At 38.5% G+C, this 12,465-nt stretch overlaps 2 protein-coding genes across 2 annotated transcripts; both read right to left on the bottom strand.

The window, feature by feature from the left end:
• Positions 1-445: 445 nt before the first annotated feature.
• On the bottom strand, positions 446-3,977 carry LOC130985631 (G-type lectin S-receptor-like serine/threonine-protein kinase At4g27290). Its single transcript, XM_057908702.1, has 7 exons — positions 2,620-3,977; positions 2,425-2,547; positions 1,788-1,954; positions 1,496-1,706; positions 1,184-1,421; positions 938-1,088; positions 446-859 (listed from the first exon to the last, which is right to left on the bottom strand). Exons 1-7 carry the CDS (start codon positions 3,863-3,865, stop codon positions 557-559), a joined length of 2,439 nt encoding a protein of 812 aa, XP_057764685.1. The 5' UTR covers positions 3,866-3,977; the 3' UTR covers positions 446-556.
• Positions 3,978-5,161: 1,184 nt separating this feature from the next.
• Positions 5,162-12,181, bottom strand: LOC130985626 (receptor-like serine/threonine-protein kinase SD1-8). Its single transcript, XM_057908697.1, has 7 exons — positions 10,617-12,181; positions 6,966-7,127; positions 6,689-6,879; positions 6,409-6,619; positions 6,094-6,331; positions 5,866-6,016; positions 5,162-5,787 (listed from the first exon to the last, which is right to left on the bottom strand). The coding sequence occupies exons 1-7, from the start codon at positions 11,893-11,895 to the stop codon at positions 5,473-5,475; spliced, it is 2,547 nt and encodes an 848-aa protein (XP_057764680.1). The 5' UTR covers positions 11,896-12,181; the 3' UTR covers positions 5,162-5,472.
• Positions 12,182-12,465: the final 284 nt, after the last annotated feature.

The following is a 12,465-nucleotide window of genomic DNA, read 5'->3' as shown; positions in this document are numbered from 1 at the left end:
TTTGGAAAATCTACTTTTTTTCAATTTAAGACTAGTTGATTTCGTTTTCAATTTACACTGGAATAAGACTGCTCCAACGTTCATGGTTGAAAAAAGCAGAAATAGAATGAATCAGTGAAACTTCTTTGTCTGCTCTCATCGAAAGAACTTCCGCTGGTTCCATGTATGTTATTGCGGCGTGATGACTGGACTGGCAGTTGCACACGAGCTGAGAATTCCAATCCCTCCATAGCAGATTGCTTAACGTGATTCTTGTAGCTCTCCTTCCCTTCAACTCTAGGCGCTTCTGTCAACAACTACCCAAAGCGACGCCCTTTCTTTTTAAGTACAACACCATTGAAGAGAACGGCGACGACGTCTCGTTGCCAACCTGCCCTACACCACATCCGCCATTGTGTGTTGTGGTGGAGTAAATTTAGTTTTATTCTTTTTTTACAAAAAATGATTAATTTTTAAATTTTTTATCTTCGTAGATATTTTTTTGTTTTTACTATATGATAATAATGAATATTTTGATACATTGAGTCTATCTATTATATGCATAAAAAAAAAAAGTCTATCGACCATGGAGCAATGTGACGGTAATTTCGCTGGAAGTGTTAGGTATGTTCCCGGTGGAGGAGGAATCAGTGTCGAACATTCGTTGTGTGTAGAAACCTGGTTGTTTAGGTTGATCCAAAACCGAATGCTCACTGTCCAACATTACAACAACGTTGGACATGGTAGGCCTGTCTTCGGGGCGTTGTTGCACGCACAACAGCCCTACTTGGATACATCGCAACACTGCCGCAGATTCTCTGTTTCGAATCGATGCATCTACAAACTCCCTAGGATTTCCTTCTGTCCATAATTTCCATGCCTGAATTGAAAAGAAAAAAATGTGATTTGTATGATAAGGCCAAACAGAACATGAAGGAGTCAATGTTTTGCAACTAACATGTCCTAAAAGATTGAGGTCGTGATCGGGATGATAGAATCCTCTGTTCTTGCTGCCGCTTATTATCTCCAACACCAACACTCCGAAGCTGAAAACGTCGGACTTGACTGAGAAGAAGCCGTCTACTGCGTATTCTGGGGCCATGTATCCGCTACATGAACATGATTATGAAACAGCAGAGTGATTATGAGGTAGCCTAGCTAGCGAGGACAATTGAAGAGTAAAGAGGAAAACAAGTTTGCTTACTAGGTACCCATCACTCTCTTTGTAGTTTCTTGATACTGATCGGCCCCGAACATTCTTGCCAGACCAAAGTCTGATATTTTGGGATTCATTTCACTATCAAGGAGAATATTACTTGCTTTAAGATCCCTGTGAATTATTCTCAATCTTGAATCGCGATGGAGGTACAAAAGTCCGCGGGCAATGCCTACTATAATGTCATAGCGGATATTCCACTCTAGAGATGTAAGCTTTGTTTGATCTAGGAAGATTAAGAGTGGAGTTTGAGGATTGGTGATCATGAGTTGTAATGAGAGAAGCAAAAAAGAGACTGACCGAAGATGAAGAGGTCCAAACTCTTGTTGGGCATGTACTCGTAGACCAGCATTCTCTCCTCTCGATGAATGCAGCATCCCACAAGCCTAACCAGATTCCGGTGCTGCAGTTTAGCAATCAAGATCACTTCGTTCTTGAATTCATGGAGGCCTTGTCCAGAATCTCGAGATAGTCTCTTAACTGCTATCTCTTTGCCATTTGGTAGCACTCCCTTTGTTTTGTAACATTAAAAATAGGAGTCCATTATTTTAGTGTGAAAAGGCTAAAATGCTATAGCTAGGATCTACTATACCTTGTAAACAGGGCCAAAACCACCTTCCCCAATCTTATTTGCAAACGAGAATTCATTTGTGGCAGTTGATATTGTAAGAAAGTCGATCAGAGGTAAAGCCACATCCTCATCTCCCATGCTTGCATTCTCATCTTGCTTCGGATAATCATGTTGCTGCTCTGCCATAGCTGGAATCAATCAAGTTATTACGATGCCTTACCATAAATGTGCGGAATTAAATAGAATTATTATTTATTCCCTCTGGCACTGTAGTAAAGAAAACCAATAATTTACATCCACAATCTGAAATCTGCCAACGCTATAAAATTGTCTAAATTAAATCTGAATGATGGGTTTACTTTTATCCGTCATGTAAAACTGATACTTGCCACGAGATTTGAATTTTCCTGATTCAGAATATATACGTCATTTGCAAGGATACGTACATTGACAGTTATGTTCGTTATGCGTTAAAAATTAATGCACCCCCAACCGCCAATAAAAGAAAAAAAATATTACTCCTAATTAATGAGTCAACACGGCGATCAAAGATGGGAAAAAGTCGTTTAGCGGCAACTGTGAAGATTGATTTTGTCAAGATTGATCGTGAAGAGATGAAGTAGACACATGTATAATTTTCGAAATCTAAAATGCTAACCTGCTTTCTTCTTGGCGAGCCGCTTACGGATAAGCAGCCAGATGATGAGGGCCAACAGCACTAGGAATGCAACCACCGTTACTGATGCGATCACAGCTGCTGCTCTCTTGGATTTTCTGGAGCCTTAATTTTAATAACACGAGAAGCACAATTAATATGATATAGCTACACGCAAATTTTGAAGAATTATAGTACCTAATTGAGAGAGAGGCATCTTGACAAACAGTTCCTGTCCACCCTCATCATACAATCTGATATCTATCAACTCCCCCGACCAAACAACACATCCCGTGGCATCTGTCCGAGCATAAGCCACACACGTACAATTCCTCAAACATGCCGCCTCGCATTCCTCCTCATTTCTCGCATTCTTATCCACGAAACTAGTAGACGTATCCGGCACCTTCACTCTCGAAAACCTCCTGAATCCTGCAGCCGTGCTACAGTTCAAAGGAGCGATCCGACTGCATCCGCCCCTCCAATCAAACCGCGCCCAATCCTCCGCAAGCCGAGGCGCGAACCCCGTCAAGCAAGCGCATATCGGCTCTCTACCAAATTCGCAGACGCCGAAGCTACCGCATTCCGCATAATTATCACAGGTGTCGGCTTGCAAGTTGGCGATGTCGATCCACTGGTTGCCCGTCTCGCTCCACCGGAAGTACGTCAGAATCCCCGATTCTGTCACCACAAATCTCGATACAACGGAGTCGTCAGTGTTTTCGAATGAGTAATATACGTCGGTAGCATTGAATACGAAATATGGGTTGAAAACCGTATTTCCGTGCAGAGCAGGAGAGCCGCCGAAACGAACGCCATCCCAAGGCCCGCTTCTGTATGTGATGTTCGATCCTCGCCGGAGAACTAGTGAAGGTAGTCCCTTTGGATTCGTCCTGTACGTATATTCCCCCGGAGAAGGATCCCCCGCGCTTTTCCACGACGTCAGATACCGTTCTTCACCGCTCCTCAAATCCCACCCAAGTCTCATGCCGGGAATCAGTGTGTTAGAAGGATCATCGAAACTCTGCCATGAATAATTCCTGCCGCTGCCGTCGTCAAGTACCAGGTTTCCATTGTCCAAAAGTCTCAAAACCGGGTTGCTCGACGTGGAATTTGCGGACCAAAGGGATGACTGGTTGCTGGAGATGAGGATGTTTCCGGATGATGTGACAGAGAGTGAGCCCGATGAATCCGCGATGGGGCGGTTCTTGTTGGCGACCCAAACCACGGTTTGAATCGGGACTTTCTTGAACCATATTCCGACGTATCGGTTGATGGAATTCTGTGGGCTGAAGAATCCCAGCTCGAAGTTTCCGTTGGGGGAAACAAGAGTTGTGTTGTTATCTAGGAAGGTTTCATTCGGAGCTATGGAATCAACCGCGATGGAGGATTTGAACAAGAGAATAAGGAAGGAGACGGTATGAAACAGAGTATCATATTTCATTGTATCCACTTTACAATTATTGGCGGGCAACTGCCGTCGCTCGCGCCGCAGTGTTTGGATAAGAAGGGGAAGGTTGGACTTTCATCTTTAAATTGTATATTATACCGTTGAAAGAATAAATAGCACAAGAAAAATATCACTAGTAGTTTGAAATGTTCTTGCGTGCTGAGACAGTTGCCAGCCAACTATGGAGACTTTTGTACCGTCAAACTTAATTAATGTACAAATAACATCTTCTCAAACATCCATTTCCTTCGTCCAATTTCAAAAACGTCATGCTTTTCAATTTGGATCGTCTCATTTAACAGGTCTCATTTCATTTTAGGACATCTAACCCATAACAAAACCACATCAACGTAACTCATAAATTACACAATATATCACGAAAAACTACTATCTATATTATCTCTTACTTAATTTAACAAAAGTACCATTAAAAAGCTATTTTCTCTTTCAAGTTTATATAAACTACTCATTTTGGACGCAATACTCGTACCAAAAAATACATTTTAATTGTGACGAAGGGAGTATTATTTTGGACATGAAAATTGATGAATTTTTTTAAATCTTTTTCAATAACTAAATTAATTTTTGCCAAAGTTATTATGGACGGATGTAGAATCCGACCAAATTGAAACTCATGTCTTAAAAATAGATTTTCGGCAGTGATGTGCAAAGTCAATTCTACATGATTGATAATTTTAAATGGGGGGGGGGGGGGGGGATTAAAAATAGCAATAATCTAAACTTTTTTTCAAAGGAAATTAATAGAAATAATCTACACTAATTGTAACTGAAGTATAATCATATAATAACGAAAGTAGGTCATAGAAGGGTTAATGGATGAGGTTGGAGATCTCAAATTTTATTAAGTATATCGTCATCAATTTTTTAAATATTATTTATCCAAAAAATGAAGAAAAATAACTAATAGAAATTAAATTGAGGAAATATCTAGCTAAAAAATATTACTATCAACCACTAGTTAAGTTTACATCATTAATGGTAGGAGATTAATGCCCAAGACTTATAACTAAAGAAACACAATTTATAATTGCTTAAAATTTATACTTTGGGCTATAAGTAATCGGGCCAGACTGGGCCCTTATCTGGTATAAGTTATATTTTGGGAATTTGTTTTTTCTCTGGAATGAGAGAAAAAAGAAATGCAATTCAATGAAGGTCTTCAGCGATTATTTCGCCGCCCTGCGGCCCTGCCTGCTGAAATATTCGAGATCCTCACACTCAGTATGACTTTACTGAAAATATTATCACATATGAGCACACCATAATATGGATGCAGCGGTAATAGTCCAAAAATAGGAAAAAAAAAATCAATATACTGTTCTCCCAAAATGATGAAGTATGATTCTTTTTGAATGATGGCCTAAAACTAGAAAACAAGAAAAACATTGAGTAGATTTCAGCCCCAATGGAAAAATAAGGAACGATAAATACAGATGTTACATTCAATTTAGAAATCATGGCAAAACTATTCCTACTTGTATGAAGAAGACTCAAAAACAAGTTATTGACAGAGAAAATATGTTGTTGTTGATGTTGATGTTGAGGTGTAGGTTAAATAGAATGAGGATGAGGAGGAATGGCTATCGACCATCAAGCATGGTTACGGTAACTTGGTTAACGGTGCATGATTCGTCGTCGTTTCTAGGTGAAGATGAATCGGTTTCAGTAGTGCGCCTTCCGAGGCAGTATCCTGGATGCTTAGGCTGTTGCATCGACACGAAATCGCTGCTTAACATGAGCACAACGTTGGACATGTTGGGCCTGTCTTCGGCCAGCTCCTGCACGCATAATAGCCCCACTTGTATGCATCTCATTACTTCACCCGCTGCATATTCTTGGCCCGCCGCTGAGTCCAACAGCTCTAGCGCCCTCTCTTCCCTGTACAATTTCCACGCCTGTACAATTCCATTTCCCATGCATCACCATCTCATTTTCATTTATGTACATATTATATTCCTTTGTTTTCTACTTACGTAGGCAAGAAGATTCAGCTGGTTGTTTGTTTGATAAAATCCTCTGTTCTTCGTCCCGCTCACTATCTCCAGAACCAGAACTCCGAAGCTGAAAACATCTGATTTTATGGAGAAGAGGCCGTCCATCGCATATTCTGGGGACATGTACCCGCTGCAATTGCAAACATGTTTGATTCACTCAAAACTCTCTTGAGATTGATCTATTAATATTTAGCAGCAGCAGCTTACTATGTTCCGACAACTTTTTTGGTGTTGGCTTCAGTTTGATCTCCCCCGAAGATTCTTGCCATGCCGAAATCCGATATCTTTGGGACCATATCTTTATCCAGAAGGATGTTGCTCGCCTTGAGATCCCTGTGGATGATTCTGAATCTTGAATCTTGGTGTAGATAGAGGAGGCCTCGTGCAATCCCACATATGATCTTGAAACGCATTTGCCAGTCCAGCATTGAGCTTTTGTTTTTCTCTGCCACAAACAAAACTGATTAGTGCCAAAAATGCATATTTCGAGAAGAGAAGAGAAGAGAAGAGAAGAGGACATACTGAAGAGAATAGAATCGAGGCTCTTATTTTCCATGTACTCATACACCAACATCTTCTCCTCCATCTCCACGCAGCATCCGAGTAGACGAACAAGATTTCTGTGCTGAAGTCTAACTATCAGCTTAACCTCATTCTTGAACTCATCTACTCCTTGAACCGAAGTCTTGGACAGCCGCTTCACAGCTATTTCCTGACCTTCCGCCAACACTCCCTGATGCACAAATTAAATATCTTCAATATTCGCCTCACTATTAATGCTTATTTTATAAGATATATTCACCTTGTAGACAATGCCAAAACCACCTTGACCTAGCTTATTTTCATCGGAAAACTTATTGGTGGCAATTGCTAAAGTAGTGATGTCGTATAGAGGTAGCTCAATTTCATCTCCCGCTGTTTCACCCGACTGCTCTCGTTTGCTTGGAATTGTTGGTGCATTCAACAGATATTCTTGGCTTCTTTCCCTTGGACCTGTTTTGCAGTTTTGGATTGGGAGAATTAAGTATGTAATATGTAACTGCATCATCACACACACACACACTTTTCCTAATTAGTACCTCTCTGCTCTACTATATTTACACTCTCTGATTTCCGTTTCTTCCATATAAAGAAAATGGCGAATCCAAGAAGCAATGCGGCGCTTCCAACAACAATCCCAGCAATCATGAGGATTTGTCTAGTCTTGTTAGAATCACCTCCATCTACTGCAGCTGCTGATGCTACTCAAAACAACAAATTTACACGTGAGCTAATCACACCACTTCATTAGCATCACACCATATTTAATCATGAATAACCCAACGTCAACAATTTAAATTTATCTTCTTTTTTCATTAAGTTTTTTGAACAACCAATTGTGTTTTGTTTGGCAATATCTATTCAAACCTCGAAAATCCACAGGTCATATGAAGACATACTCCAGATTAAACAAGATTCAAGAGATCTTCAACTGATGAAGGTAACGGGAAAATCGAAAAAGACTCCTAGATTCAAGTCAATTCAACAGGAATCTAAGTCATTACTCTAGTATGCAGTAGTGATATTAAATTGGGAAGGTGAGAGTTAAAGCTAAACATAAAATCTTAGCAGTTCAAAAAATAACAAAGGCGATTTGGCGTTATGCTCCTCCATTAATAAAATTCATAATGACCTCTCAGAAAAATTAAATTCATAATGAGAAACGCCCTTTTCAAAGTTTCAACTCATACATCGCAATCCCTTTCCAGTCATAAAAATAAAAAGCCTACCTATGACCTAACCCTACCTGCACATCATTACTTTTATTTATTTCGGCTCCTTAATTGGTAGTTATATATTCGCATACAGTATATTTGAAGATAGAAGCATGTAACGTCGTTTTAATTAGAAGAGGACTTGCGTGAATGAAGCAGTAGAGTTGTCAATAAGGTCGGCGGGTTAGGCCTTGGGGGTTCGGAACCTTACAAAAAAACCAAAGCATTTACATGGTGGGCCTTTTGTCGCCCTTTGGAATTCCTACTGCCTTTAACTCTACAATCTCAACCACTTTTATGCATTCATATGTAAGATAAGTCTCACTAGTACGTGATTTCAGGAGAATTTAGATTCATTTTAATTCATAAAACATTAACTTGAGATGTGGGTATATATAGTAATGTATACGTAGGATATATATTCTCCTCTTTTTCTAGCGTGATTAATCAAGAATATAGGTTATATCCTACTATTTGCGCTCTATAAAATCATATTTTTAATTTGACTTTAGCGTCCAAATTAATTTGTTTATGTAGGAGTTGGTAAAAAAGATAAGTTGCATCTTTTCTTTTAAGATAAATATTAGTGATAGTATATCCTACCTATATTGGTAGGTAGTAGGTGCTTAGCATTAACATTGACTATTCAAGGAAATACTCATGTACCTATCCACGTGGATTTACATAAAATAGGCAGTAAGTATTGGATTTAATGCACCAGATGAGATCCACTACGACTCTCTCCCACAATTTAGTGTATATCACTGTGTATTACTATTAATTTATCTATTTTATAATTATTTATTGTAAAAATAAAAAATATTATTATATTATGAACTCTAATTAATATTTATAACTAAAAATTGAAATTTAAGAAAATTATATGCCCTAATTTTGAATTAATTAACTCAAATAATTAATTATTAATTCAAATAAATATAAAAAATTAATTATAAACCTTAATTGAATGAGTGAACCCTTGTTAATTATCTTCTTATTATATTAAAGCATAATAAATTAAAATTGAAAAAAATTTAATTAAAAATTATAATTAATAAATTAAGAGTGGTACACGGTGGTACACACTAAATTGTGGGACAGAGCAGATGAGATCCTCTGTCCCACAATTTTGTGTGTATCACCGTGTACCACTCTTAATTTGTCTATTTTATAATTATTTGTTGTAAAAATAAAAAATATTATTATATTCTGAACTCTAATTAATATTTATAACTAAAAAATGAAATTAAAAAAAATGTACCCTACCTTTGAATTAATTAACCCAAATAATTAATTATTAATTTAAATAAATATAAACCCTAATTGAATGAGTGAACCCTTGTTAATTATCTTCTTATTAGTATATTAAAGCATATATATCACGTCCGTATAGGGTAAAGAAGAGAAGGCAATTTGCCACAGAAATTATATACGAGTCAAGTGACAATGACTAGACATATGAACTTAGCTAAAAAATCAATGAGTTTACCTAAATGTATCGATAAAAAGAAGGTTATGATAGTAAGTTTTTAGTTCGACAAAAGAATTAGTTCAAATAACTCCGAACTAAGTAATTTAACAATATGAACAGATTGACCTAAATGACATATGATACACACTTTGAATATTTATATGAAAAATAGAAAGGTTAAAATAAAATAAAACATGAAATCACAACACCAAAAGGTTAAGGATGGTGACGTCATGGGCAATGTGAATACAACATAAGCAACATTCCTCACAGTGGTGTAGCCTAGACGGATCGTGTCATGCTTGTAAGGAATGAACTACCGGACTTTTGTTTTGAGCCAACCCAAAAAGGAGAATTGGGCAATTCTAATTAATACTCCAATAGGGTGGAGTATAGTTTAATTACCAAATTCTGTGGAGAACGCTACTTTGAAAATGGAAATGGAATGTAGCCCAACACAAAGCCTTGTTTCTTAATCGAGAGCCAAACTAATTCTTACGTGCATCACATGATGATGGGAACGCTACAAAGGTGCCACTTCTAAATAAATATATAGACATTTATTATTTTGTTATGATTTAAAAAAAAGTATAATGAATGTAGGAAAAATTCAAAGTATAATGCTATAATTGGGGGCGATCCAAAGTGCTGCCACTCACGCTATACTAATTCACATTACCACAATTTGTTATCATCATTGAACTCAAATAATAAAATAATCAAAGTATATGACGTAATAAAAGGAATCCTTTTATACCCAAATACTTAAGAAAGTGTAAAACAAAATACCCAATTTCACATGAAATCATATTATAAAGGGAAAATGAACTGATGCTAAAGAAAGGCGACAAATAAATGTAAGCTTTGATCCTAATAGCCTTTCAAAGCAAAAAAAAAAATACTACATTTTTTCAACCTTCCTCCTATGACGGGCTTAATTATATATTTGTAATAATATCAGCATCATCCAGTTTTGTATCCTATCATTTGTTTGAAATAATGCTTTCGAATAAAATAAATTCCTATATTTTAATAAAATAATACTTCCTCCGTCTCACTCCAATAGGCTCATTTTCCTTTTTGAGTAAAAAAGTTGTGCTTAATTGGTGTGGACCATACTACTTTACTACTAAAAAATAATTTTTTTTATTCTTGGTGCCCAAAAGAAGTGAGTCTATTAGAGTGAGATGGAGGGAGTAATAATCATACAATTTATCGTAGTAATATAATGTATTAGAGTGGATAAATTGATTGAAAAAAGGATTAGTCCACATTGTCACGACATAATAGCCAAAATAATTGTGAAAACACATGATCCAATAAACGAAGGAGAATTCCATGTAAGTACTTGGGCCACCAACCATCACCTACTAAAGTATTAAGATATTCATTAAAGTATTTTCAAGAATTACTTCAAAGAATTACCGCCACCAAGTGAATTAATAGACTCTAATATTCAAAACAAAATAAGTAAAAAAAAAGGTAAATAATGAAGATGCACATACCTAATTCCGCCGCCGGCAGCCGGTAATAGAAATCCTGGCCTCCGCCTTCGGACGGCGTGTACTGCCTCATATCGTACAGATCCTCCGCCCAAATGACGCAGCCGGTGGCGTCGCTGATATTTGCGCTCGAATAACCCCGACACGAACAGTTTCTCCGGCACATTTCCCGGCATTCATCCATGTTCATCTGCGCGTTCACATACGCCGTCCCGCTCTCCGGCAACTTGACGCTCTTCATCGTTAAAAAGCCGTCGGTTTCGCAGTCCAATTCCGTAACGCGTACGCAACCGTCTCTTCCATCTCGCAGATTCCATTCCTGTGGATTCTTGGGCTGGAACGCTTTCATGCATTTGCAAACCGGCGAAGCATTGGCGTCACAGATTCCGTAAACCCCACATTCTCTGTAGTGGTCGCACTGATCTTTGGGAGCGTACCAGAATAGATTCCAGATTTTGCTGGACGGAATCCAGATGAAGCGCTGCAACACCCCCGAGTGTTTGAGCATCAATCTCGAATACATTGACTGGTTCAGCAGATTGAAAGAGTAAGAAACTTCATCCGACCTCCTCACGAACATAAACGACAGAAGCGGGCTGCTCGCTTTCATTTCTGGGACCCCACTGAATCTCAGCCCGTTCCACGCCCCGCTTCGGTAATCTATCTTCTGTTTGTTCGTCAAATGTATTTCCGGATAACCGTAGATGTTCAGCTTGAAACTGTAGTCGCCTGTGGATGGATCGTCCGCGCTTTTCCACGACGTTATGTATCGATTCAGCCCCGTTTTGGAGTCCCACCCGAGTTTCATGCCAGGGAGCAACGTGTCCGTTGGATAATCAAAGCTTTGCCATAGATAATCGTCATCATCTTCCCCACGGATCACCAAGTTGCCGTTATCCAGCAGCTCCGCCACGGTGCTGTCGGCGCTGCCGGAGTGGTTGGCCGACCACACAGATCTTCCGGAGTGATCTGCTAAAGTTAGTTGGGCGTTGTCGGAAGTGATTTTGAGGAGTCCTGATGAGTTTGTGAGAGGTGAGTCTCTGTTTGCGACCCAGACGATGACTCTTTCTTGGATGTTCTTGTACCAGATTCCGACGTACCAGTTGTTTGATTTGCCGCGGAAGAAGCCCAGCTCGAATTGTTGGCCGGCGGAGACCAAGGTCTGATCTTGTGTGAGAGGTTTGGTGGGAGTGATGAGATCGATTGAGGTGGTGAGCAGAGGGAAGAGGGTACATGTGAAGAGGAGACACCAAATGTGGTGGTGCTCCGCCGCGTTTCTCATTTTTCAGACGGCTCTGTTTTGGTGGCTAGGATTTGCCATATGCTCATGTGTTGGATTAACTAGGACATGTGGAATTCTTTTGCTCTCCAATTGACGGACCTCTTTTATTTGGCCGTCTATTCTTCTGCTGTCCTCCCTTGACAAAGATTAACATCGTAATCCCTTCTTCATTTGAAAACTACTTTTCTTTTTTAGTTCAATTAACTGTACCAATATTTCAATTTTTCAGGGTAATTAAGGGAGATAAGTATTTGGCAAATATTTATAAAATAACCACTTATAGTTTAGCCACCAACCGAGAAACGTGATTCTTATAGTTGACTAAAGTTACAAATATCTCATTATTTAGATACTCTTTTTCGGACATATTTTTACATACTTATTTTTTAGGCGTACTTTTACATACTAATTGGACGGTAGAATAAACATATTATCTCGTACAACTGATTTTCTGAATGATACTACTTCAACATTATTTGTATGTTGAAGTAGTGTCATTCGAAAATGTTCAAGTATTATTTTTCGAATGAAGTAGTGTTATTCTGGAAATCAGTTGAACGGTGCAACCGA

Source organism: Salvia miltiorrhiza, chromosome 5 (genome assembly GCF_028751815.1).
Source record: "Salvia miltiorrhiza cultivar Shanhuang (shh) chromosome 5, IMPLAD_Smil_shh, whole genome shotgun sequence".
Lineage (NCBI taxonomy): Eukaryota > Viridiplantae > Streptophyta > Magnoliopsida > Lamiales > Lamiaceae > Salvia > Salvia miltiorrhiza.
Note: the sequence above shows the minus strand (reverse complement) of the source record. Positions and strands in the feature narration are given on the sequence as shown.

What these genes read in the sequence shown, in the direction of transcription:
- LOC130985631 (XM_057908702.1), bottom strand. Translation starts at nt 3,865, where the DNA reads ATGAAATATGATACTCTGTTTCATACCGTCTCCTTCCTTATTCTCTTG. An exon ending in GTTTTGGCCCTGTTTACAAG is followed by an intron (nt 1,707 to 1,787) that starts GTATAGTAGATC and finishes TACAAAACAAAG; the next exon opens with GGAGTGCTACCAAATGGCAA. An exon ending in AAGAGAGTGATGGGTACCTA is followed by an intron (nt 1,089 to 1,183) that starts GTAAGCAAACTT and finishes ATGTTCATGTAG; the next exon opens with CGGATACATGGCCCCAGAAT.
- LOC130985626 (XM_057908697.1), bottom strand. Translation starts at nt 11,895, where the DNA reads ATGAGAAACGCGGCGGAGCACCACCACATTTGGTGTCTCCTCTTCACA. An exon ending in AAATATAGTAGAGCAGAGAG is followed by an intron (nt 6,880 to 6,965) that starts GTACTAATTAGG and finishes ACTGCAAAACAG; the next exon opens with GTCCAAGGGAAAGAAGCCAA. An exon ending in AAAAAAGTTGTCGGAACATA is followed by an intron (nt 6,017 to 6,093) that starts GTAAGCTGCTGC and finishes TTGCAATTGCAG; the next exon opens with CGGGTACATGTCCCCAGAAT.